The sequence below is a fragment of the Atractosteus spatula genome, chromosome 1, assembly GCF_055471065.1.
Source record: "Atractosteus spatula isolate fAtrSpa1 chromosome 1, fAtrSpa1.hap1, whole genome shotgun sequence".
NCBI classification, from domain to species: domain Eukaryota; kingdom Metazoa; phylum Chordata; class Actinopteri; order Semionotiformes; family Lepisosteidae; genus Atractosteus; species Atractosteus spatula.
In genome coordinates this window covers 15,387,579-15,412,350 of record NC_142706.1, presented here as the reverse complement: position 1 = coordinate 15,412,350, position 24,772 = coordinate 15,387,579, and the positions used below count along the sequence as shown (strand labels likewise).

The window sequence follows — 24,772 nt, the reverse complement described above, 5'->3', positions numbered from 1 at the left end:
TGAAAAAAATAGTGATTGTTATCCTGGAATCTGGAGGCCCTGAGAGTACTAAAGTATTGTCCTCAGAAAGAAACCCCATTAAAACTCTTACAGTGATCCATTTTCTATAAGCATATGCATTTTATCTAAGCACAAGCAAGATTGCTCAGCCAAAAGATTTCTGCAATTTTATATTTCAGAAAGCATCACAGCAGTTATAGATTTGGAAATAATTATGTAAAGTGCAAATGATACACTAATACCCTGAGCATCTAAATAAACTCATTACTTATTGATTATTACAAAATGGCTATTTTGATAGCAGGTGCACTGACATTTTATGGAACAGGCATGACAGATAAATACAGTACATTATGCTGATTAACATCAACGTTAAACAGCAGGGGGGTAGTCCCAACTACAGTGCAAGTCCCAGCCTAGCTGTGCAAGTCCCAGCCTAGCTGTGCGAGTGGAGGTGAAAAAAAATGCAAGCAACAAATCTGCAACGCAGACTTTACACCAGTTGGCAGGACCGTGCGGGATTTGTGTTTTATTCCTTTTGTTGAATCGAAAAAAGGCAAGTGTCCGTTTATTGGACTCTTGGCCCTTGTTGTCACACACCTTTCCAGTTTGTCCCACAAATGTTCAATAGAGCTCCTCGTGATTATGACATCCACAGACTTATAAAATGGCTAATCTGACAGTTTTCGGTTATGCAGTTACGCATAAATTCCTCAAAATAAACTGATCTCTCATGAAGAGCCAATTGCATTTAACAATTGAAATACTGTTAACTGTTACTGCTAATCCACTGTATTAAAAGAAGTTAACAATTTCCTTTCCTTCAGAACCAACCTCTAGGGTAGCTAACTCTCTGAGAATCCATATGTTTAGGCTGCTTAGTGCTTGTCTACCACTGGCTTTTTTACAGTCCTTCTTCCACTTTGAAACCTAATAAGAAAGGCATACGTTGGTTAGCATTGTTAAGATTCACAAGATTTAAGTGATCTTTACATTACCTGTATCTTTATTAGGAACTGGTTATTTTATCACAAACATTTTATATGGGCTTGAAAGATATGTCTTGGTTTTCTAAAGCTATCTTAACGGACTGTCTTTTAATACTGTAGATTAAAAAAATAAAGCATGGATGTTTTTAAAAATACTATGGAACAATACTGTAAATTTTAAAATTCTAAATTTGTCTACTGTTATTCACAGCACTAGGTAACTCAAACCAATATTTACGTTCTAATATGGTAGCCTGAAACTGTTTTATTAGCTGTTAAAGGAAATTTCTGAGAAAGTGAGAAATTTCACAAATACAGTAATTACTGATTTAGCAAACTACAGTAAAACAAATGTGTGCTTTTTCATCTTATTTCTCTCATTTGCATTACTGTGAAAGGGCTAACATACCTTGTTAGAATGAATGTATTTGATATGTATACCGTATGGTTGTGTCACTCATCAGTGACTGTCTTGAACAGTAAGAAAGCCATCTTTCTTTACGTTTTGAATTCACTCAACAGACAACAGCAATCCAAAAGTAAGTCTGTCAGCAGAATCTCTGGTGCCCAGAGACCTGCAGGTAAAGACTATTAAGTTCTGAGAAGGCTTAACTTTGGTATCATGTTTGTAATGCTCAGCATTAAAACTCCTCGTAAACTTGAACCCTATCCACCTTTTGTATCTGCTTCATATACAGCTGATTTGACAAAATCCTGCTCCAGTATCTACAGCTCATACATTCATTTTCATTACAATTCTTACTGTTTATCCTTCAATGAAGACATATTTAATAATAACAAATTCTTTATGTTGTTAATACAACTGTCCTCTATGATTGTGCACTGTTAATACAGTACTTTCCAACTCATTGAGTTGTAAAGTGTGAATCACCTCATATAAGGCATCACATAAAATATTAATAAGCATCAGCATATTTCCCAAAAAAAGATACCACCAACTAACAGAGGAATGTAGTACATATATGTTCTCTTTTGGTGCTCATCCATATTTTATCGTAATATTAAACAGGTCATTTCAATTGTTACAGCATAAGATCTTTCTGGAGCTTAAACTCAGGAGCTTAATCAGTGAAGTGATGTGGAATACCCCTACCGTCTTACCTGACTTGCTGCAGAGGGGCTAGCGCAGCATTTCCTATAGCAGGCCAGCATGTGTGCAGACTGGCTGACCAGGATCTCTCTCACTGTCTTCAGTGGCTGGTTTAGCATGGCACGGTAAGCTTGGGAGAATGTGTGCAAGAAGGAAAGAGTTATGCATAAAATACAATCAGTTGTATCAAGGCTCTCTTAAGAGATAGATTCTAGTATGCTCTGCCACTTCCTTTATTATTACAGTAATGTGCTCTTGTAACAAAATGTCAGAGGCTGCCAAAATCAGAAGCATGCCCAATCAAGGATTTCAGGATTCAAGTCATGTGTTTGTAGATAAACAAATGTGATTTAGATTTTCAAAAAGGTGCCTTCATTAATTGTGTAACCTTAAAAAAAGATGGAATTTCTGTACTTGTGGTGACAATACTTAAAGTGTTAAGGTATTTAAGGTTAAATTTTGATGTACTGTCATTTGCAAGGATAGGTTGGATGGTTCAGGTTGTAATCTAGATCATGTACAGGTGAAACAGGGGGTGTACAGTAAGCACAGTTGTGCCATTTATCATTTATTATTATATATAAGTAGTATATAAGTATAAGTAGTTTTATAGGAAAGTGTTCCATTTGACTAATATAATTAAATATATTTTTAACTAAATAAATATAAAAAACAAGCACAGTAATTCATGTACCAGATCATTTTAATTGTGAATTCTAGAGATTTGTTTTCACAATAATACTAATTGCTAATACTTAAAAGTGCTAAAAGTGATATTTCTACAGAATGTCAACCTACAGTATTATGGAAAAGAAGCATTTTCTATTTTTTTACTTGTGCCATATTCTGTTAGATGCATTATGCATGATTCTCATTCCTTTCTGGTAAGATGGTCTTTCATGTTAAATTATTATTCTAGTTGTGTAACAGAAAATAATAAGGGTTAGTTTGTCAGTGTTGCACAGGCTTATTCATTTCAGAGAGCTTCCAAATGTGCTTTCAGGGAAGATATTCCCTTTCTCCTCCATTCTTCCTAGCAAGAACTAAAAGGAATTTTTGCCAGCTTTTCAGGGAGTATTTCAAAGAAAATAGCACAGGACGTTTAGCAGAAAGAACCGTCACATTACTCATTGCACATACTGTAACTCACACTGTGATGAAATAAAAGTGCAAAAAGGGATTAATTAGTCCATCAAACTACCATGAAAAATTCTTTCGTAAAAATACATTGTTAACGACCTGGAAAATATGCACTTTAGTCTACAGAGATTTTGTTACCTGATTTGGCGAAGAAATTAATGAGCGCGTCTGTCTCACAGCTTTTGTAAAGGTCAGCCAACTGTGAGGTGCAATTGAGGCTCAAATTATGGATTCGCAGTCGTCTCTGTCCACCGATTGTTGTATACAGTAAAGCACACTACAAAAAAAACACCATAGCTGTATACTGTACACCAAATAAAATTCCATTGGCTGTGGTTCCCAAAGGAGCTTTAACTTAAAAAAATATTATAAACTGAAAATTCATAGGCAGCTATTATTTACTAACTGGATTTTGTGCTAAAACGTACTGTTCTAGTGTTTTATAGGTGCAACGGTTTTATGTTTTTCAAAACTGTTTTTTTAATATATATCATAAATGCTGTACACTATTTATAGCACTACAGTTCCTTTGATGGTAACAGCTACCCCTTCAAAAGAAAGAAATGAAGAGGTTACAGTTTTGTTACAGTGAATGAATCCCCAGTTAATCCGTTGTTTTAAAAAAATCAGCACTACAATCTCAGACTAACTTTTCACAACGCAAAAAAACTACTCAATAACAACTAAATAACAGTGGAAGTAGGAGCACGAAATACTGTACAAACATCTACATTCACAGGTGGATTTCTACATGTAGACGGAAGGTGAAAATAATTTGCGGGCCTTTAATCTGCCGTTATTGTTCACTATGTTCCTCTTAAGCAAAATTAATTAAGTAAAACACGATTGAAATGCGATTTCATCTCTCCTTATTTGCACAATGTAGGCCTGGGAGCCCCAGCAAAAGCACCTGTGGTGTTCAAAACTGTAACACAGTGTCTTATATATTATATATTATATAATAATATACCTGTACTAAGGCTCCTGAATCTTCACTGAGTGTGTCATCATGTTTGAACTCGACAGTGACTGCTTTGTCACAGTCCACTGCCGCCATCTCCACATCAGTGGTGTTGTTCATATAAATGGCACCAAAGAAGTCAGTGGCTCTGAAGCCTAAGAAATCAGAAGCATACATAGAAAGCATTTGACAGCAGAAACACATCACTTTAGAAAACACTTCTACAAGCATCTTAGCATTTTTAACAATCATTCATAAAAAATATTCAGTGGAAATATCTGTTTAAACTTAATATGGATCATAATATATGTTTTAGAGTTGTATTAAGAGTCCTGAGTGTTTACTGAGACAATTCATATTTTGCTGAAAGTAATAATTACAACAATATTAAATCACATACAATTCCACAGGTACTGTACATCCAGGGGCCATTACCTGTGCTTGTCCTAATGCGCATGATACCATCAAATCCTATTGGCTTTTCAACATCTTTTCTTAGGTCACTCAGAAAATGCTCCCCATCAGCCTGGATCTAAGAAAGAAAGTGCAATTTGAATTTGCCCACTAGATGGCAGCACAGTAACTCTTATTGCATACTTGAATTAAAACGTATATTTTATACCTTTACTTTTGAGCAGCCATGCAGATATAAAAGAAGACAAAGATACAATGCAATTCCTATGTTATTATCATGATTTAATGGCACAATAATAAATTAAATACTCATTAAAATAAATTGTTCTGTAACAAAACCTAAGAAATGACCAAAGCATGATTCAAAGCATAACTTACAAGTTCCTAAGCCTGTAAATATACACATACTGAGTAAACATGTATTTCAAATTATATAGCAGTCAAAGATTTAGTCTATTTGCCTATACCTGCAACTCAGAATGAACACTCTTATAGTTTAGAGTGAGAGCTTAAATCAGCAGTCAAAAGAATAATTGGTAGGAATATTAATAAGCTGTTCATCCACCTGATGTAGTGTGATGACTGGAACCACTTTATGATTTCTTACTCCATCTTTCAGACAATATTAACAGTTTACCTGGAAATTGCTGTATTTGTATAGAGTCCCTCCGGTGTGTAATGGGATGGCTCCCAGGGTGGCCACATCCACATACTGGGTGGGGAAGAGGAACAGATCCACACAGCAGCTGCTGGAGACGCACTCTTTGGTGAGCTGCTCATAAACACCCTTCTGAGGCTGGAACAGAATCTGTGGAGCAGGCAGCAAGCTTTTTATGTATTTCATTCTGACAGATTAAAAGATAGAGTGAGTTTTTGTTTGAGACTGGTAATCAAAAAAGTTGGTACTTTCTTAATAGCATCATTGAATTCATCCACCTATCATCAGCAAACCTATTTTCCTAATGAGTGTCACAGAAAACAGGAGCCTATTCCAGAAAAACTGGAAAGCCTGTCTATCGTAGGACAAAACTATAATTATTGCAATTAATCGAATGCAAATATGAAATATTATCTGCTATTTATTAAGTTTAAATAAACCATTTTTTATACACCAAAATATGGCACCTGTTACTCAATCCTACAAGCGTTTTTACTGCCCTTTTTCATATACTCCTATAATCGGTCTGTCACCGTGTGCAGGGATTATTGTTAATGGAAAACACAGCTATTTCTAATAACTCTCGTTGACTCGCATGAAAACACACCTTCTCTTTTTCAGTGTTCACAAGCTTCCTGTCATCCCTGTTCTTCAGTTTCCCAGGGGCTTCAGCAGTAGGTAAGGACGAGTGAAAGATGAAGAGCTTACCACTGCATTCTGCTGCCTAAGAGGAGAGAATAAGATGGATTGGCTTTGATCTATCTTGAATGCCTTGTTCAGATTTTACAGAAATTCAGCTCTACTCACAGCAAGACTTTACAAAATAGTGGAAGTGTTACAAATCCTGTGTAGACAGTTATGTGTCACAAATAAAGTGCTGAGGCAGTTTTACCAAATACAGGTGTAGTTATTATGCACTTGTGACCCATATACGATTCATATAAAACTTAATACTCCTTGTTACCCAGTTTTGTTAGAAATGGTCTTTACTATTCATTCATTTTGAGTAACTCAGTCGAATACAGGGTCTTGGTGAGTTGGTGACTTACATTGTACAGTAGATAACATTTACAAAGAAAGGAGACAAACTGGATGGGATGCCAGTCACATACTGAGGACATTATGTCCAACAATCTACTCATGAATATTTCCAGGGTGAATCCTGAAACATGTTTTTATATCCGAGACATCCTTTTGTGGTTTATTCCCAATCAAATAAAACAAACAAAAAATATGAAGTATAAAATTCTAGAGTTTTAGAAAAAGAAGCTAAAAATGCTGGTGTAGTTTGTTGGCATATGCAGGTACAGCATGTGTGTTCTTTAGTTTAATTACTGGCATTTAATCAACAAGTATTATTTAGTAATGTGCTGTTAAATTCCAAAATAGCTGACAATCATTATATATTAAAAAATATAATTTATGACATATTTATAAAGTCATAAATTAATTTCATAAGCACAACAAGTATCAGAACAAGTATTTAAATGTAAAAATACAAAGAACTCCATCTTATACAGTACATTCACAATTTACCAGCACTGGTAAATTGCGAAACTGTAAAAGAATCCATAAGAACCACTAGTAATTTAAAACAAAACATAAATCTCATTAAGAAAGCAATCATAATCAAAAAAAGCAATCATGGATACATGTTACTGGTCTTTTTACACCATTTTTTTGTTTTAAAAGTACAAATACTAGGAGCTGGAATCATCTACAGAGACTTCTAATTCTGCCTTCTGTATACACGAAGTCTGCAAGCACAGACTCATCTGCATTACACAGATAACACTAATCAGTGAAATGGGCATATTGAATTAGTTTAAAGCAACATATCTATATAGAGCATATTTAGTAGAGGTCTCCGAGTTTCAATAGGAAAGTTATCTTCCCTAACCTTTAGAGCTTCCATGCCAGCCTGGATAACAGGGGCGAAAACAGTCTCGCTTTCATTGGTATCTGCAAACATCTCTGGAATTTGATCCAACAAACTAAAAAAAAAGAAGAAATTAAATCAGTCATATAATTAAAACAATACAGGAAATGACTTACTCTCCTCACTCTTACTTAGTTTGTAGCCAGATACTGTGATGGTTTAAGCTTGGTCTGCAGTATGACAAAATAAGCTAGGTAAATCTGTACAAAAAATTATGTTTAACCTAACTTAATTTAACATTATATTAAACCTATTAATATTAAAACTGTGAGACTACAGTAAAGGTGGCGGTGTAAGTTAGCAGTGTTTGGGAGGATATAAATTATCAAGCACTTCTAGAAAACGTTTTAAGTGACGATACAATACGTGTAATACAGTACCTAAAAGAATATTTATAATAATAAATTTTTAATTAAATTTTACATTTATTTCTGTAAGCAGTCAGTCTTTTTGCCAAGCACTTCCATTAACCACAAGGCAGAAAACTTTTTTTAAACTGGAATGGAGCTTGCAGATGATGCTGAAAAGCTCTTTTTGCAAAACTATCGTGCTCCTATTTTGACGAAACCCAGAAGGAAATAAGTGCGAGCCAGAGCTGAAAGTGCATGCATCTGTATTTTCTCACACCCTGCAGGTAAAACCAGAGACTTTATAAATTGTAATGTGCATTTTGACAGATTATTTATGTGCCCCGTGCTGGTTACTTTTATTAAATAACATTTTTTTTTACACTTCGTACTTGTTTATGACGGATCGTGATTCGTGGAAGTTAACGAGGAAGCCATCGAGGAGAGGCACAAACATCTCTGCCACATCAGATACCACCATCATCTGAGGCTGGGCCAGGTTGCTCTTCACGTTGTAGAAATGGAGAATCTTGTTGTAGGTAACAAAACCGACTTTGATAGCTGAGCTTTCCGCATGCTCTTCTCTAGAGGAGACAAAAAGGTTAAGTCATCTCTTTCTCGTGAGACATTCTCTTATATATTGTTAAAAGGGAGAGCACCCTTAGCACGCCGACAGTAAAGGGAACAAATAGAAGTTAATTTCATGTTGAAAACAAACTTTTTCTTTTTTGTTGTCTTTGTCTAATGTAAACATTCTGGGAGACTGCTACAGTAAGATAGGTTTATATTGTAAACCACCAACGTTTATTTTTTGTTAGGTGTGCAAAGTGGCCAAGGTACTGTATACTTTCTGTGAAATTCTAAAAATAATTATTCCACAGAGAAATGGTTGGGAAGCAATTGGCACAATAACTTTTGAAGGTAACAGACACATATTGGGAAACTTAAATATCTATAATTTCTGTAGAGATAACCTGTAGAGTTTTTATTTAAATAATGTATACAGCTGTTTAACTGTTAAATTTGTATGGAAAAGCTAATAAAACCTGCCAGTTCACAAGGGAGAAGACAATACTTAAATACTTCACATAGCTTTGTGGAGGGTGAAACAGCAAGTATTTGAAAGCAAAAGTAGTACTGAGACAAACTTCGGGAATTTAAAGGTCTGATTCGTTGTAGGTCTTACAGTTAAAGAGCATGAAGAGTTCAAAGAGAAAGAGAATGCTTTTTGGAAGGACAATGCTAAAAAACAAACAAGTTAACTCAGATGGTTTCAATTAATAGATGTTTTATCTTGCATGTCATGAGACTGTTTTGGAATCACTCATTGCCACATGGCCAAACTAAACATTATACATCACAGCTGACAGGTTTCTCTCTTTCCTTTGGGAATAAGCTTTAAAATGACTTGTTAAACAAAATCTTCTTTATAAAACGAAGGGGGCTTGGATTATACAATACACAGAAATCACTGTTCTATTTTCTTCATTATTTTTTAAATAAACATAATTGCATACATACGTTTATAATATCTAACTGTTTTGAATGTTTCTGTTTTATTCTAAGTCACAAAAGTAAAATATTACACAAAGTACAAAATCAAGCACACAGAATACTAAAACTATTTTAGTACTTATCATCTTTGGACATTTACACAATATTTAGTAGTTTATTTAGTCTTTCATTTTTCTGAAGAATTCTCAATGCAAAGATTAAATGAAAACATTGGTATAATTGTAATAACATTGTTGTTTGTGATATTCAGTAAATAACAGATACAAAAACACATACTGTAAACACATAGACGCATTATACAGTATTTGCAATAAATGATCATTGGTAACAATAATATTGCTTGTATTTCTCATGCCTCTATAAACATTTTCAGTAGAGCAACTGAATCACCCTTGGACACTAAGGGAACTGTTTTTTTTATAAGATTTGATTTAAAAGCATGTTTATTGTTGAGATACTGGCAACTCTTAAGTAATGATGATGTGTTAAACTGAAGGTTGTAATACTAGTGGTTTGCTATCCTAGATTGCTTTTACAACCTGTGACCTTCCCAGCAGGTCATACATTAATTTAATCTCCTTGAAGAGTTACAGAACATGAAAAAGGTGGGATGTCAAATGTGGTTTTCATTAGCAGAGCTACCTTAAAAGATATTCAATATTTCAGGCTTCACTATTATTCCTGGTAATATAACCTCTCGTACAAGTATGGGAACATTGCTGCCCAATAAGTACTGTATGTTCACAGCAATAGGGGTAAAACATTTTTCTTAAAGTAAAAACAACAGTTAGACAAGTCAGTTTCCATCTCCATAGTGTTAAAACTTCACTTTGGAATTCTTTTAAAGCACATCAATACAGAGATAGCGAGTATGGCATTAAAATTCTGAGCATGAAGGAAATTAGACCTGGGGATTCCAAGACAAAGGACCTTAAAATGCAAGGATGCTTCTTATTTTTAACTGCCACTTCATATTTTATACCAAGAACAGCGCATAAAATTCTCTCGGTTGTAGCAGAAGGAAATCTGTGTTGTGCATCATATCTCCAAATCCTGGGTAATTCTATGACTTTGCCTGCCTAACATTTTGAAACAGGTGTTCTGGCGCAGCCTAAAAAGATATTTCATACTGTACCTCTAGGGTTTTAACTGAAGAGCACTCCTTGAGGATACAATTCTGACAAATGAGGAACAAACCACCCAACTATTTCCTGGGATAAGCATGGTATAAAAGGTTCAATACACCTGAAATTGTCTTTTACTGTGACACAGACCAGTAATTAGCAAAACAAGCAACAGCACATTTCATTTTAGTAAGTCTCAAATCTCCTGTAGCTTCAACAGTTGCCAGGAGTGTAATCTTAAAATACTGGGGGCTATATAACAGTTCTGAAGAGATGGCTAACCATCTGTACCTCTCTTAGAGAGACTGAGGAAGATGTAACAGTAAGCATGTTTTTAAAGAGGCCAAAAATAGTTCTGCTCCAGGTGGTTACATTAAAGTAACGAGACAGAGTCAAGTTCAGATAGTAAGGGAATGGGAGATCTGCTGTAGGTGGACCAGGAGGTGGCACTCTTTCCTTCTACAATACCCAAACCAATTCCCTAGCAGGATGGCTGGGTACACTGTGTATAGGTGTCCTTTGGAAGAGATATTAACCAGTGAGCTCTTATAGTCTTTAAAGATCCCAAAGTATACTGATAAGAGTAGAGGCATTACTCTGTCTGCTGCTTCTCAATCAGAATCTAAATCTAAATATCCTCCTTAATTTAAGTAGTAAGGTAATTTCTCACTCATCCACTTGATCTGGTGTATAATGTAGTGTGTAGACTTCCTTAAATACCTGTCCCCTTCTTTGAAATTATTCTTATTATGTTCACGTCACAGCTGTGAATTGTGGATAAGTCTTGACATGAACCCAGGACTGTACAACTAACTACATTGAGACTCTAGACAAGGGTTGTCTATCACCTGCAGGACTTTCACCAAAGAATGGAAATCAGGAGCCATTTTCATCTGTTTCAAAACACACTATGTTCGATGTCAAGAGAGAATTTTCTATTTTAAAACTGCTATCCTAATATGCTGTAATTTAAATACTACCCTGCAATAAATGACTTATTTGTGTCCCTTGCTTAATCAAATTTCAGAAAGAGGTGGTGAACATTTCCACAGAAAGTAGCACCAACCTGTTCTAAATTCCTAGTATAAATCCTGACATGAAAACTGTAAAGGCTTATAATAAAATTAGGGCATGTGCTAAGGTTACAGTTACCATCAAGGCTCTGCCCTAACATGTGAAACAGCTCACTGCATCTGTACTTTTCTTGGCTTCAGATACACAGTAGATAAGAAACAAAACAAAAAACAGATTTACCTGGGAAGTTTCTCCAACAGTGTTTTTAGTTCATCACATACCAGTTTCACAAGGCCACTCTTTATGTTACTATACGACACATCAATCATAAAGATAAAAGCGGGAGGACTTGGTGGTCTGTTATTCTGTAAAAAAAAAATGAAATTAGGAAATAAGTTCAAATCTAGTTTTTTTCCTGATTGCCACTTTTCACAAATTCTGTGTGTTCACAGCCAACCTAAATGGATTAGCTCAGAAGGACCCACTTTAAAAATTTGGAAAGATAGTTTTTTAACCAGCAGTTATGTTTTAGGGAACTAACAATAGGAATGGATGACTGTGGCTAAATATAAATCTCTAAGCAAAGATGATGTATCATCAAATGCAATTGTACTGTAAATTCTAGAACTTAGCCAAATTCTTAAAAAATAAATATTTAAAAATGCAGGGCACTTCCTTTAAAAGTGATGTGGCACTTTTAACTGAGCACAGTTATTAAACAATTGCCTTTTAGGTCATGCGTAATATTCACTGCAGCCAGAAATCTAAACATTAATAAACAAGCTAGAAACAATATCTGGACAACGAAGTGAAACCAGGCTTTCTGCCTCCTAATAAAAACCCACACTGATTCCAAGTGTAACAGGCCAGAAGGCACAACAAAACAAAAGCTGCAATAGTTTTAAAAGCAGTTTTCAGGTAGCTGAAGGATAATATTCTAATATAAAAAAAACTAAGTTATATGCAGAAACAGAAAGACTAGCATTTTTTTTTTTGCTTATTCTGGGGAAAAAAAATAATACAGTGCGCCAAATGTACACCTACTACAGCTGACCTCCAACTCCAGCACAAAAAAGACTGGAATCTCAAAAAGCTTTTGAAGCAAGAAAAGCATTTGAAAACCTGACTATGAGTTTCTAAAAACAAGGTAAATCCTACCATGAGCAACTTAATTTACACTATGTGCCCAATACAAAAAAATACTTTTGATTTAACATTTCATCATAATTTCAATTTATAAGCAAAACAAAGAATATGAATTAATTTGCTTGGAGAAAACACATAGACAAATAACTAGCTTGCCTAGTAACCTTGACTTTGGTGAGCTGCAAATATAAACAGTACCACTACCACCAGAAAATACTATACATACAGTAGGTGGTCCTTAGCTACCACTTGAAAATGTATGTTTAACACTTTTAACTGAATGTAGCTTAAGTATTTTTCTGTAACTATACACATATGGCACGTATGGGGAAAAATAATCAGGCAATTAAAAATGCATTGGTTTTTCACTATACTGCAGTCATTAATGACACTGTTAAAACAGCTTTATCCAATTACTGATATCCATACCTTGCAGTAATCCAAAGTAGCCACAAATTCATAAGATCCCAGTGATAATTCTGGCCTCTCATAGAAGTCAACCCTCCTGCCAATGTGATCCAGATGCTGGAAATAAAATGGTGGCACTGCAGGAACACAGAAGCTTTTTTTAACACAATTACAACTCCAGAACTCTATACAAAAAAGAAACCTTTTAAATTCTATAGATCAGTGACAAGAGTGAAATAAAAATTCATACTGCAATACAAATTTCTGGTTAAGGCATTACAGTATTGATGCACTTTTCTAGCAGTCTGCGTTAAGAACTTGATCATCTTAAATCCGTATAATACAACTTTGTCCTAAGGAAGAATGAAGTAAGTTCCTGCTGTGTTCACAACCCCAGCCACAAGTATGATGTCCTTTAAGGCCAAGGAAGTATCTTTTAAGCCAGCTACTCTGAGACAGATGGAAATACAGGATGATAAACACAGCTGTAAAATTAGCAAAACAAAAAATTCTAAAATAATGCTTTTATCATCCCCTGGTAATAATAATAGTAATGCACTAAGATTAAAATGGGACCGAGATTAAAAGCAATTAAACCTCACTGACATTGACTGTACATAGCCGGAACACTTCTAAGTTTAAACAATAAGATCATTCAAAAGTGACCTGATAGCATTAAGATAAGTTTAATCTTAAGCATTGTTATTGCAGCCTGAACACTTTAATGATCTTACATACTCTATGTGGGATGTGAATTACACAGAGTTAAGCACATGCCTTCATACTTTTAAAAGTTTGCTTAGTTCCTTGGCCAAAATAGGAAAAAAGCTGAATTAAGACTTGCATTGACCAACATCCACATCGAGATTACAGCAATATACTGTATATCAATTACACTAACATAAAAGAGGAATTCATTGAACTACAAATGGATGTTTTAGTTTTAGAACTCAATTTGCCCTTTATAAATCTAGTCACCAAACACAGGAGGGGTAAGAATGCAACAACAGTAACAACAATATTGTGCCTGATTATAATTTAGATTCAATATTCAGGTGAAACACTTTGATGTATTTAGTACTTATGACACTGTTATGAGTGTAAGGCTGAAATTCTGAACAAACCAATGCATCTTATTTTGAATAATTTGAAGTTCTAGTCACAAAAAATTTATAAAAGAGGAGGAGAACAGTTTGCCAAGCCTGTGCACAAGACAGTGCAGCAGGTGACAAAGTGCTACTGTACGCTTTCTTGAGAAAAACACCCATCACTCGTGCAGGGTGGGGACTGACCTTCGTTCACACAGCTGCAGAAGCCGCACTGATATCGCCGACCGCCTTCAATGAACTGCATGAAGGGACACATGTAGGCTTTGCAACGGTTACAGCGAATGGGTCCAGTCTCCCCATGGTTCACAACATGCAGCGGAGTCTATAGAACAAGACCGTTCACGTTAAACAACGCAATTACAATGATTAAATCATTTACTACATCAGAATGACACCCATTTAACATGGCATTTGGACACAACTGATGATTCAATATTTTAATACAGTAAGTATACTTAAATGTCATGTAGCATCACCAACATTTAACATACAGTAGACTGTACATCAAAAGAGAAAATACTGAAAAGCAAATTTGCAAATAAGATTTTCTGCAGAATTTGTAAATGTTAATATGCATATCTTGCAAGACAATAACGTTTTTTTCACAGTATGGTCAAACTTAACAGTGCCTAAGATAAAAACTGTACAAACATGTGGAAGTATCATATATTATATTAAGACGTGCAATGTATTTTTAGCATTGCCAATTTGTACAAACAGCAAACCACTGAAGATCATTTAAAACTCACTGGCAAGTTATTTTATTTGTAATAAAGATAAATAAACATGATGAGTCAGTCCAGCTGGTGCTGTCAAAGAAAAGACAAATTCAGTCAGCACTCTTGACTGCTGAAACAAATGAAGGCATAGCTTAAGGGCATTGCCTGCATACTGTCATACTTTTACAGTCTCAGATAAACATCTCGGTGCATTCTCCAGGTTTTGCAATGCTTACTACTTAAATTCACTGTGATATTACTACTGAGGACATATGGATACAGTATATCCTATGCACTACAATGCACATACAGTACAGGTAGCATGTTCATGCTTACTCATCATTTGTCATTATAATATGAAGTACCGAATAAAATATTCACATTTGAGTTCACTAATGCATTAATTTACCTGATGCTTTTGTCCAAAGAGACTTCACATTTGCACCCATTTATACAACAGGGATTGTTTCTACTGGAAAAATTTGGGTGAAGTACCACACGTTTCCTCAATGATATAACAGCAGTGCCTCACCAGTGATATGAACCCTCAACCTTCTAGTTACGAATCCAAGAAGCTTGACCACTGCTTTTCTGAATACTAAGAAAAAAATTAAAAATATATGGTTTTATAATATATTTTAATTAAGGTTATATTAATTCAAACTAAAGAAAAAAACTTTAGAAGACCTTCTAGAAGTATTATTTTTCTCGTAACATTTTGCTTCCTAATTTGAAATATTTTATACAATAGTCCTTAGTGTAAGTGAACACTCAAATGGGTCATGGAAAACAGCCCTCAGCATGACAGAGCTATGAAGAGCTTTAGAACACTGTACCACTTCAACATAAACACACTAGAAATAAAGCAATACTTAGATATGTCTCTAAAGAAAGACATGTTCTAACTTCAATATGGCACATACTGACAACTGTGAGCCAACAGTGCAGTAAAAAGGCTGGCTTGGAGAATATGCATATAGCTACCTCTGCTGGAAAGAAGCACAAGTATTACATGGGCAAAGAAACGGTACAAAACCGTGAATACGCGGTATGTCCATCACTTTTACAACAGGTGCAAAGTGCTCATCTTCCAGTTATGGGGTTCAGAGAACTGAATCCTAGCACCACTGGCCACTTGCGTCTTGGCCATTACTTGAGAACCTGCGCAGAACCCACCCAGTTCACCCAGTTAAACCACAGGTTTAGCAGACCAGCTGTGGTTCTGGTTAGTTTAGCAAGGATTTATGAAAATAAGCATATTTTAGCCAAACGCTTTTGCTTTACCCTGAGAATATGCTATAATATTCAATACTGAATTTAAACAGAAAAGAAGTACAGATGCTCAAGCTTTTTTCTGAACCCTCTTCCAAGAACTGCTTTCAATGAACAACACACACCTCCTGTCACTGTACCCACTGTAGTTCATACTGTATATTCCTAGATCTCTGCAACATTACTCATCTCTTAGGACGGTAGTGGCTGGTGGAGTCATGAGCCTGCATAAAGCAGAAAAACTGTTTTTTACTTGCTTCTCCGAAGACTTACACAGTGCAATTAGTTAAAAAATTCAGCTCTTTTTAATTATGTCTTTTTCGGGAAAGGTACAGTACAAGTCAAATACTTTCTAGAAAACATCATGTATACTGTACCATTTATTGTTGCAGAATATAATTTCTTTCAAACTACAGCCAAACAACGTATCTTGTAACTCTAAAAGTAAAGGATACTAAGCACCTCAGATCACCATTTAAAAAAATCCGTGGGTTAATCAAAGATTATGGCAACTTTACAGAATCTTGGCTCTTGTCAATAAAATCCTACCATGGCTTTCAGAAATTCATTTAAATAATGCAAAAAAACATGAGTGTATTTTTTGTATTAGGGACACATACAGTATATATTCTTTTAACAGATATCTAATGTAATAAACATGATGGGAACCAGAGAAACTGCTGACATACTGTAAATATGTACTGTATAAATGCTAGGCAGTGTGACAAAGGTTTCAAAATCAGAATAATGTCATTGTAATGCACATGCGATTCAAATGATTAAAATCATTTGTCACAGAACACTTTGGACAAAAGCCTTGTTCAGCTGTGAACAGTCAATGTGCCCTTCTCTTTAATCATTTAAACATTGTGTACAATGATTAAATGATACAAAAATGTTCTCTCCTTTAGAAAGCTTTGTGTATTGCAGTTCAGCCTCCTCCGAAATATGTTCTGAATAAATATATAATTGGATGTTTATGTGCATACTACTCAATATTTACAAGTCTTGACTTTATGTATATTTGTTATGTATAACTTTGAACTTAATACTAGTACAATCAGCCCCCCCCAAAAAAAAAAACAGAATCACAGCACAAGCTCCTCTATGAAAATCTTGATCCCTAACAAAATGTAGTAGTAAGTGTGATTTCTTATGTAGGTCACCAAGGCTGTTGAATTCTGTAGAAATTAATCAAGTAGCTTGATTTATTTAAACAAAAACAATTAATCCTTAAACTACCAAACCCTTAAACAGTTTTGCAAATACACTCTGAAATGTATTTTAAACTTTAGCTCGACCACAGTAAATACTAACCTCTTTCTTACTTTGTCTGTGACCTCTCAATGTGAGCAACTGGCTCTGTGGAGGTACGTTTCTGTGATGAAAAGCTATAGTTAATGGTTTTAATTACATAATATTGTAGAACTATCAGGCACGAAATTAAAGTCAGTATCCTAATGATAATGGATTGCATATTTCAGCTGTTAAAAAATAGAAAGTCAACACATTCAAATCCCTCTAGGATCATTTTGGAGAGATTGGGTTAGTTAAACTACGATAGTTAAAATTGTCATAATTGCGAACATTATGCATAATAGCATCCTTATGGATTAACACTCATCCTAGGCCAAAATCTCAATCTTCACAATCAATTTTGTTTTCATTTTTTACCGCAAAATACATTACAGCATTATAGCAAATACTTATGAAAACAGCATTCCATTTAATTCTGGGACGCACTGGGGATTCCCATTATATGATGGCCTTTTCTAGATTACATAGTTGATTTTTCTGGGACAAAAACGTAAAAATACACAACACTTTTTTATGCATTTTTTTTTCCTGTATGTACCAAGTGAAGTAGTGAAATTAGTGAAGGACAGTGGTTAGCAATGCTGTCTCATAGCACTGAGGCCCAAGGTTCAATTACAGACCTGTTACTAATGGGAGAAATACTCATTACTCATTAAGCTGCAATTAATTCCTACAGTATATGTTCCTACAGTCCCTAACCCAGTATTTTACGATACTCTTCTAGGAACAAAACAAATGGTGTTATGTTTGGTTTCACTAGTCATTGTACTTTTGTGGTCCTTAACACCAATGTGGTGTATGAAGGGAACCCACTGTACTTGAACCGAAGAGTCCAATTTTGTTAACCAATGTCACCATGTCATTATATTTAACCATTCATTAGTTTTTAGAAAATAAATATTCAATAATTTACTTTTTATTGATGAGTCCTTAGAAACAAAACTATGTTAAACTATTTTGTGACTAATCCATGCTGCTAAACGTTTTTCAGTTAACACTACAGTAACTATATCTTCAAATACAACTGATTTTGTAGATAGAACTTACTGTACTTCAATAGCCTTAAAATTGCAGAATTGCTAAAGCAAACACAAAGGTACCAGTTTAATTGTGAACAGGACAGTTAGCAATATTTTCCTCTTTAGAATTGTCTAATATGATATTTTCTGAGTAGATAGATGGAGTTTACTACGTTTGTACAGTACAATGGTGTCTTTTACCAGCAAATACTGTTAGATGCTGGTAACATAAGGATACTGCAGGTGTTGTTAAGACGTACAGTACTGTTACCTCCTGTCTGTGACCTTCACCTTACACTATAGGGCTAACTTCTACACTAAAAGTGGAAATATGACAATAATTATTGCTAGAGTTACAGTAGATTAATTTTATAAATTTTATTGGTCAAATAGTATTATTTAAGATCAAGACACTGCATCTGCCTACCTCATCTTTCTATAATTATCATTGTAAAAAAGCTGTTTTGTTACAGTATTTAAGCTACACTGGGTGTGGTCAGGACTGGGATAGAAGACCTTTGGTTGTGATGATAAAAGTCCTGATAGCATTGTTTTTTAAAGGGTCTTATGGCAAGGAAAAAGCTTATGGCTTATGGAAAAAAAGCGTACGTGTATTTTTTATGCCTTAAAAGACTTCCCTTGGTCACAAAAGGTACAGTAATCTATTCAAAGGCTCAACAGCAGTTGAATATTGCGCAAAATAACTTCTTAATAGAAATAAAAACTGTCAGAAATACAGTGTAAGGGGCCAAATCACAACCAGAATAGAGTGCTTTTAAGTGTGCTGGGCTTCGGAAACGACTGCAATGTTAAAAATGTGTGCGATGAAATATTCAGATACAATACAACCGGAACCAAGGAGAGTTTCAACCGACAATTACAATACACACACCAGGACATCGCCATGCTTTCCACAAGCAGCCACTATTGACATAAATAATAGTTATACTAATTAAATACAGTGTGTCTTCTGTTGCATACTGTCATTGTGTACTACTGTATATTGTGCTGCCCTTGGTCCTATTTGGCAATTTGTGTATGAAACTGATTTGTTCCATTGTGCATTGCGCATTCTAACATTAAATTAAATAATGTTATTAGTACATTAATAACATATGTGCAATGATATAAAAGGTGAATTAAGATGAACAAACAAAATAAACTGTGTTAATTAAAAATGTATTTTTTGCAGAAAACAACACAAGCTGAAGTTACACAACATTCTCTCCACTGAAGGCACAAGAACGTTTTCTTTTAGCAATTTAGTGCTGTCTGTCCTTAATCTAATGCTTGATTGCAAAACTCTCACATTGTTTAATGTATTAATTTCTGCATTACACCTTACATGTAGACCACACAAAAAAGAAATGCATTAAACAAACCTGCTATCATCAGTTCTCTGGATAATGCTGAATAAAGTTTATATTTCTTCAGCAATTGTATTAATTGTGTGCTGCCATTCCTTTAAAGGCTTTTCAGTGCCTTTTTACAAGAAGATGAGACCTGTGTGGAAAGTCACTTGGACCACATAAGCTTAAATTGAATACCCAGAGAGTTCTGCATTACCTAAAACTGTTTGAAGTCATATTTACACCACAGTAAGTATAAACATTGAGAAATAAAATCAAAGGTTGAATTGTGTTTAACTTTACTAATCCAGGAAGTTTAAAATAGCTCAGAAGAACAAAATTGCTCGTTTAGCCCAGTAAAGCACAACATACAGCTTTCAACAAAATTTGCCAAGAAGACTTCACACAAGGCAGTTTTCACCTGAGTTGATAACACGGTACCAACTATACAAATCAACCATTAAAAAAAGAGGACAACAAAATTATTTGGTCTTAGTACAGTACCAACTAACTACTGGCATTTATTATCATGTTTGTACCATGATAATTGTATATAGAAATGATAAGTGATGCAAATCAAGTGCCTTTAGGTCAATACAAGGACTTTTTGCCCCTTTTAAAGCATTATGCAATTAATGCAAATTGAATACTGTATACCTTATATAAACATGCCAATACACAAATCCTTCATACCCTAAAATAGTAGCATGTACAGTATCCCTGAAATTCTGTATTGTACTGTATGTGCAAATTTTTATGTCTACCTTGCTCTAGAGGTGTGGAGACATTTATACCATATAATTTAATTATGTTCTGAAAGAGTTTAGTTTAATCTCACTGCACATATATTGTTTTTTGCAAGCCTGCAAGCCATTAAACATTGTGGTATTACCAGATTTGTCTTTAAAAGAGTTTATGCAAAATACACTTAGGAGAAAAGGCATTAATGCACTACAACTGGTGAGAAATAATTATTAAATTACACAATCAAAAGTGAAGATGTACAGCAATTACTATTATAGCATTTCCATGTTGACCTTAATGTCCAATTCAGAAGCCAGTTTGGGCTGGAATGGTTTTCTAACTGATACTTAAAAAGGTAGGAAAGACATGGGAGAACTTCGATTGCATTTCACTATCTTACCTCATTTTTTGGAATGGTGGCAAAAGGCTTAATGATGGTAGCGAGAGGAACTTGACATTGCTTGGCAAGATCTGATGTGCAGGGAAAGGAGTATGCTGTGCAGCGCATAAACCGAGGACTTGCATTCCCTAAAAAAAGTATACATTTACAGGGCAAGATGACAAAGATGTTTTAGTATCTACAGTGCATGGCACAGTTTTAAGATCCCCTTTTTAATTATACACATTCAAAAAACTGTAATAAAAAATCAGAACAAAACAACCCCACCCTCCTCTAGAAACCTTTCTTCTCCACACCCAAAACAGCCATTAACCGATCCTGCATGGTATGATAGAGTGATAGAAAAAAAAACCCTGAACTGAATTCTATACTATGTAATACTAGAGTTATCATATGTCCAGTTTTTCCCAGAAATGTCATCCTTTTTAGTCCTCAATTCTCGGTCCCTTTAAGTATTAAACAGATACTTTAATAGTTACTGATACAAATACCACCACCATCCATCAATGTAGTGGCCTCTCTATTGAATGTTCAAATATGGTAACACTGTGTATAACCTTAGATTACAGTATGTAAACTGGGTTTTACTACTGGGAGAAAGCAGATCCCTTTATTTGCCTTTTAGTCATCACATAGATGGCATTAAGTAGTTTGTTAATTCAGTGTTGCAAATCATTTGTTCTTGGCAAACTAGGAATCACAGGAAAAGTAATTTAGCCTATGCAGTATATTCAGTCTGACTGCTGCATTGTGACCCATTATAGACAGAGAAAGACCATGCCATCTTTCAAGATCTTCAGTGATGGACCACAGAATGGATTCACAGTTGAGATGGTACAATTCATTCAGGTTAGCATATATTTGCTAACAGACCATTTCAGAAAGATAAGTTATGACAGTCAGGGTTTCTTTTTAAATATTTTTGTTTTTAAGGTTCTTGTTTTCAGATTTCCGATACTTCTTATCCTTCAGACAAAGCCGCCTTCTCGGGCAGCTGCATAGCTGTAAAGCTCTTCAGATTCTGGTTGTTGCAAATACAATGTCATCTATATACTGTATAGTCTGATTTTACTTTACATTTTAGATCAGTTTTTATTATGAGCCATAGCAGCCAGAGAAAACCAGTTTAAAAATCAACTTAGAACACAGCAGCCAAAAGCATCACACCTGTATAAGCTGATCCCTAACAAAATGTACACTGGTGACTACCTACTGTATTTGGCGCCCAATTCCAAGTAATTGGTGTCAGCATTATACTGGCAATTAACATGCAACAATATACCATGTACAGTAAATAAATGAGCTATTAAGAGGGTTCGCTTTTAAAATGAAATGACAGGGAGGAATCAGAATGTCATCAGTTACCTTGATCCTGAACATCAAAGTCAGTGGTAACCAAGGGAGGAACTTGACCCCTGATGTTTGTAGCGTAGATCTGCCCTCCTCTCCGTGCTTGATCATCCTGAATGACTTGAGTCTTTAGAGAGCAAGAAAAAAACAAGGATATTGATCCCTATCAGAGAGTAAGGTTGCACAATAAACCATGAATGCTAGATTACACTGTTACTTCAATTCAAGTAAGGTTCTGTTTTAGGCATAGAAAACATGCTGTCTGTAAAAACTAGTGATTGTCAAATGAGACCTAACCCATGTCAGGCAAGTCTGATCTTTCAGTTGAAATATCAGGACACATTAGCATTATTCCAGGTAGGTTGACTTTATAATTTTGTTATGAAATGTATTTTATAATATATTATATCTTATGATATTATAAGATAAAATTACCTTATTGCTTACTGCAATTAATGTAACTTGTAACAGAATCTCTCAGAGAACATAATGTGAATTAGTCCATTGAACATGTAATCCAAAACCAGTTTCTAGGTAGTCAATCAGCATCACATTAGCCACGTATTTCAATGTAAAAGTGGATTTCTGTATTGTCTACTACAGTATATAAAAGGCCAAGCTTACTATGGTCTTCTGTAGTATACTAAAGTAGTAAAAGTTCTGTTTGATTTGTTTTAAAAGGGAATTAAAGGGTGCTAATTTTTGTTGATCTACTAAAGCAGAAACTGTTCTATAGAAGAGTTTTAAAACATCTTCAGTAAAGTTACAGTACTTAGATCTTGTATTGCATAATTAGAAAGTATTCATTCCCGAAATAAAAATAAAATGAACCCTGATGCAAAATATAAATAACTTAACAAGATAAAGAAATAAAACACAGAACAGAACAGATCACACTGATATTGTTTTAAAAATCTCTCTTCTCTGTGCAGTTGCTGTGCTGCCTCAGTTTGGAACGCAAGACTGAAACACAGCCTACACAGGCATCCATCTGCAGTCGTGCTGGTATGACTGCAGATGCCAAATCCATAAGGCCAGAATGAAGGTCTCATTAATTTACTAGTTCCAGATTTGAAATTATGAAGAATTATATGTGACAATTAGGTTTAAGTTTTTTTTTTGGTAATTTCTTTTTTAATTTTTTGTTAATTATCAGTTGGTATTATATTACGGTATATTCTTGGGAGAACAATGTCAAAAGCTCACCATTTTCTTCAGCATTAAGAAATAGTACAAAAGGTTTGGTTTAATAGCTAGTGGCATAAAACAAAAACAAAAATCTTACTAAATGACTTTACAGTCATTCACAACACTGCAAGCTACTTGAGAGATCATGTTATTTTTTTAACCCTGAGAACTGCTGAATAACTCTCATAGGCATTCATCATTTCCTGTCATTATGTATTCCCAGACCAAGAAAGAAACGTCCTTTGTGCTGGTAATGCATCGTGGGAAGTTTAACATAAGTGCTAATTTTGAACAGGTTGAGATGTCGTCTACAATTCCGAAAGCAGTACAGTTTCCCAGTGGACTGGGATAAAAAGAGCCCACAGAGAATACTTTGAGAAGAGAAGGGAAATGTCATACTAATACCCTCACTCTTCAAACTATTGGATAGAACAGTTGCGAAAACACAATGTCACTGAAGAAAGACCTTATAAAGACTGATGGACAGATGTTCAAACAGTACCAACTGGTTGATTTGTTTTTTGTTGTAGTACAAAGAAGAGGACACTTAATTGTACCTTACTGATGAAATACAAAGAACACAACAACTCATGAAACATAGCTTTGGTCTGGCAGTGTATGAAACAAACAGCAAATGTTTGATTCTATCCAATTATATTTCCAAGGGAAAAGTTACTGTTAAGGAGACCCTGAGGAACAAACACTCATAACAATTTTCCAGCAAATAAAGTCAAACAACTCTGCCCTTACTTTTTTTTTTGAATTTGTGCAGCTAGAGGATATTGAATAGCAAAATGAAGTATTTGGAGTGTGGCCTCAGTGGTTGAATATGGGACAATTAAAATGAAATATAAAGTCACCATTCTATTGAGACTTTCTATGTCAACAGACTGTATGAGGCTTTGAGAGCCACTCCCTCCCACCTACTGTGACCCAAATCACTTTAAACCTTTTTTAATACATACAGTAATCTCTCTGGAATGTCTATTAAATTATGTGAACAGTTCAATACCACATATTGATTGCTTTAAATGAAGTAACATAATACCATAATTACATGATGTAGACCACATTTTGTTCTCTGTGATTCTGTCACAAGTTACATTAAACACTTTATCTAATATAAACAATCAACTTCTCACATTCTTCCCATTCAGCTTTGAGCTGGTTTAAACATATTTCTGCAACAAAGTTTGCCTGTGGTATTTTGCCAGGTAACCTAAGACAAATTAAAACCATCCGTAGCCTCTGTGGATCGTTATTTTCTTGTAGCCGGTATTATCTCTTGCAGGAGCTGCGCTGTCATGTCAAATTACCACAGTACATTTAGTAAATCAGAGACGGTACTTACTTCTGTATTTAAATAGACTTAAGAGCACCGAGTCTTTCCGAAGTCTTCTACCCTGAAACCACTGTGGGGAAAACCTGGAAACAAACTTGACTCTACTCCCTCATTTTCAAAAGAAAATCAACTCATCAGCATGAGACTGGCGAATCCCCTATGACTCTTGTGCAACAGGCAGCAGGAGATGGAAGCAC

The 24,772-nt window shown here is 34.9% G+C and overlaps 1 protein-coding gene across 1 annotated transcript in view; it reads right to left on the bottom strand.

The window, feature by feature from the left end:
- Nucleotides 1–24,772, bottom strand: part of sec24d (SEC24 homolog D, COPII coat complex component) — a 42,259-nt gene that overhangs the window by 6,607 nt on the left and 10,880 nt on the right. The window contains exons 7-19 of the mRNA XM_088922305.1: nucleotides 22,061–22,172; nucleotides 20,696–20,823; nucleotides 14,059–14,197; nucleotides 12,788–12,903; nucleotides 11,453–11,577; nucleotides 7,952–8,143; nucleotides 7,174–7,267; nucleotides 5,881–5,997; nucleotides 5,253–5,423; nucleotides 4,637–4,733; nucleotides 4,211–4,356; nucleotides 3,379–3,517; nucleotides 2,112–2,230 (exon numbers count right to left, since the gene is read on the bottom strand). Coding sequence (XP_088778431.1) covers nucleotides 2,112–2,230; nucleotides 3,379–3,517; nucleotides 4,211–4,356; nucleotides 4,637–4,733; nucleotides 5,253–5,423; nucleotides 5,881–5,997; nucleotides 7,174–7,267; nucleotides 7,952–8,143; nucleotides 11,453–11,577; nucleotides 12,788–12,903; nucleotides 14,059–14,197; nucleotides 20,696–20,823; nucleotides 22,061–22,172 — 1,695 coding nt within the window. The remainder of the gene's footprint in view (nucleotides 1–2,111; nucleotides 2,231–3,378; nucleotides 3,518–4,210; nucleotides 4,357–4,636; nucleotides 4,734–5,252; nucleotides 5,424–5,880; nucleotides 5,998–7,173; nucleotides 7,268–7,951; nucleotides 8,144–11,452; nucleotides 11,578–12,787; nucleotides 12,904–14,058; nucleotides 14,198–20,695; nucleotides 20,824–22,060; nucleotides 22,173–24,772) is intronic.